Here is a 2,182-nt window from a genome sequence, read left to right as displayed (position 1 = left end):
AATAAAACTAATCCCTTAAAAAACACCACTACTTTTATAATGACCTACAAAAAAAAAAAAAAAATTACCCAATTAGGATTATGACCCATTCCAGTCAACTATTACAATCCTTATCGTTTTATTTGGACCAGAATTAAGTGCAGCAAAATGCTGCTAAAAAAATTATCATGCCCAAATGCCAGCTATGGATTTATTCAAAGCCAAATACGATTTTTATACTTGTACGGTCCAATCACAGAAGCAAACACAGAAGAGCCCTGTCGACACTCTGGCCTCCGTTATAAGTTGTGTCAACATGTGCTCACTTTGCATCTCAATTCGACAACCGTCCATGGAACCAGAGCCCACGTACCAGCGCCGACATTATCCATGCAACACGTTGCAATATTTCAATCCCTGAATGATCATGTCCATGGTGAATACATATATAAAGCAATCCTCAATCCGTCAGCTCCACCGAATGACTGAATTCGACATAGATATCTGAAAAAAAAATCAGCAGGTTGTGAGTTGTGAGAAAGAAAACCAAGATAAAACGAGCTTGAAGATAGAAATGAGTGAGGCGGAGGAGACAGGGCAAGCACAGGCAAGAAGGGGGCATAACACTGAATCAGAAGCCATAACATACGGAGAAGTCTTCAAAGTGAGAGGAGATTTAGCAAGGCAGGCCATAAGTCCAGGCGACGCAGCCCTGATGCACAGCGCAGAGACGAGGGCGCTGGGCCAAATGCAGAAAGTCGGTGTGGCGGCACGCATGCAAGAGGCGGCTCACGTGAACGAGATGGCAGGTGTGGTGGACAAGGGCGACGACACCAGCCTTGCGGCGGTGCAGGGGATGGCGGTGACGGAAACTGTCGTCCCGGGCAGAAAGGTGAGAGTAGAGTACGTCAGTGGGCAGCCCGTTTCGTGCGACATTCAAACGGCGCCTGCCCCCCATGCAACTGCAGCCGCCGCCAATGTCACAATTGGCGAGGCGTTGGAGGCGGCAGCACTGAGGTCGGGGGATAAGCCAGTGGAGCAAAGCGACGCCGCCGCAATCCAATCAGCGGACCGACGAGCTACCGGAATCCCTGTGGAAGTGCCCGGCGGCATTGCCTCAGCAGCTCAGTCTGCTGCAGATATGAATCCGGGCCTGCCTTACGAGGAGCGTACCACTCTGGCCGATGTTCTTTCTGTAAATTTCTCTAACGCCGCTTTCTTTCTTTACCATCTTAAGCAACATATTAAATCCATTCCGAAAGACTCTTTTGATTAAAGCTCGCATTTTGATCATAAAAGTGTGTGTTTTTAATGCAGACTGCGACTCTGGATCTTCCTGCTGATAAGGCTGTGATGATGGAGGACGCGCATAGGATAAAGGAGAGAGAGGCAAGGCGGAGAGTGAGCGGACAAGTGTTTCCTGGGGGCGTGGGAGATACCATGGAAGCTGCCGCCCTGATCAATGAACCAGGGGACCTCACTGTTGATCACTAGCCCATTTTTTGTTTATGTTTTGCCTTAGTATATTGGTCTTGCACAATGTGAGTGGCTTGTAGTTGTGAATGTAGATGTGAAGTTTGTGTGATGGGATGTGGAGAAATTATGTATAGTGTAAGCTTTTGTATTAATCGCCATTTTGAAGCTGGGAATCGGACTTTTTGTAGAAGATCATCTATGGCTACTTGTAAAAGAGGAATTACGAGGTAGACATTGATTTTCATTGAGAAACTTGAAAGCATTTGGTAAATATGTTTGAATAAGGAATTCAAAGATGGTTATGAAGAAGAAAACAAGAAAATATTTGGATTCATAAAATGGTAATTTTAAAAATTATTTCGATGGTCTATGGTGTTATATCTAGGGCCCTTTGACAAACCAGAAACCAGACTGGACAATATAATAAAGAACAATCACTGAATGTAGGTAAGCAGTGTACAGAGATACATTCTCACATGAGCTTATAGGTTGAATCGGATGATTGGTGGGCTTTATTAAGTACAATCCAAATTCATAATGCGATTGCATGCATGCCATGAATGCCTTGCTTTTCATTTTCTTATCACCAAAATGCACTCAAAAAATTATGTTTCCTAACTGCTATCTTACCCATCAATGAGATACCACTACTGAAGATGCAAGAATCTCTGTAAAGTCTCCATTGTGTACGACCCGCTCACAAGGTAGGAACATATTAAATCACAAC

General features: G+C 44.4%; 1 protein-coding gene across 1 annotated transcript; it reads left to right on the top strand.

Moving 5' to 3' along the window:
- Nucleotides 1–343: 343 nt before the first annotated feature.
- LOC131038400 (late embryogenesis abundant protein D-34) lies at nt 344–1,710 on the top strand. Its single transcript, XM_057970825.2, has 2 exons — nt 344–1,174; nt 1,297–1,710. The coding sequence occupies exons 1-2, from the start codon at nt 554–556 to the stop codon at nt 1,471–1,473; spliced, it is 798 nt and encodes a 265-aa protein (XP_057826808.2). The 5' UTR covers nt 344–553; the 3' UTR covers nt 1,474–1,710.
- Nucleotides 1,711–2,182: the final 472 nt, after the last annotated feature.

Source organism: Cryptomeria japonica, chromosome 2 (genome assembly GCF_030272615.1).
Source record: "Cryptomeria japonica chromosome 2, Sugi_1.0, whole genome shotgun sequence".
Taxonomy (NCBI): Eukaryota; Viridiplantae; Streptophyta; class Pinopsida; order Cupressales; family Cupressaceae; genus Cryptomeria; species Cryptomeria japonica.
Note: the sequence above shows the minus strand (reverse complement) of the source record. Positions and strands in the feature narration are given on the sequence as shown.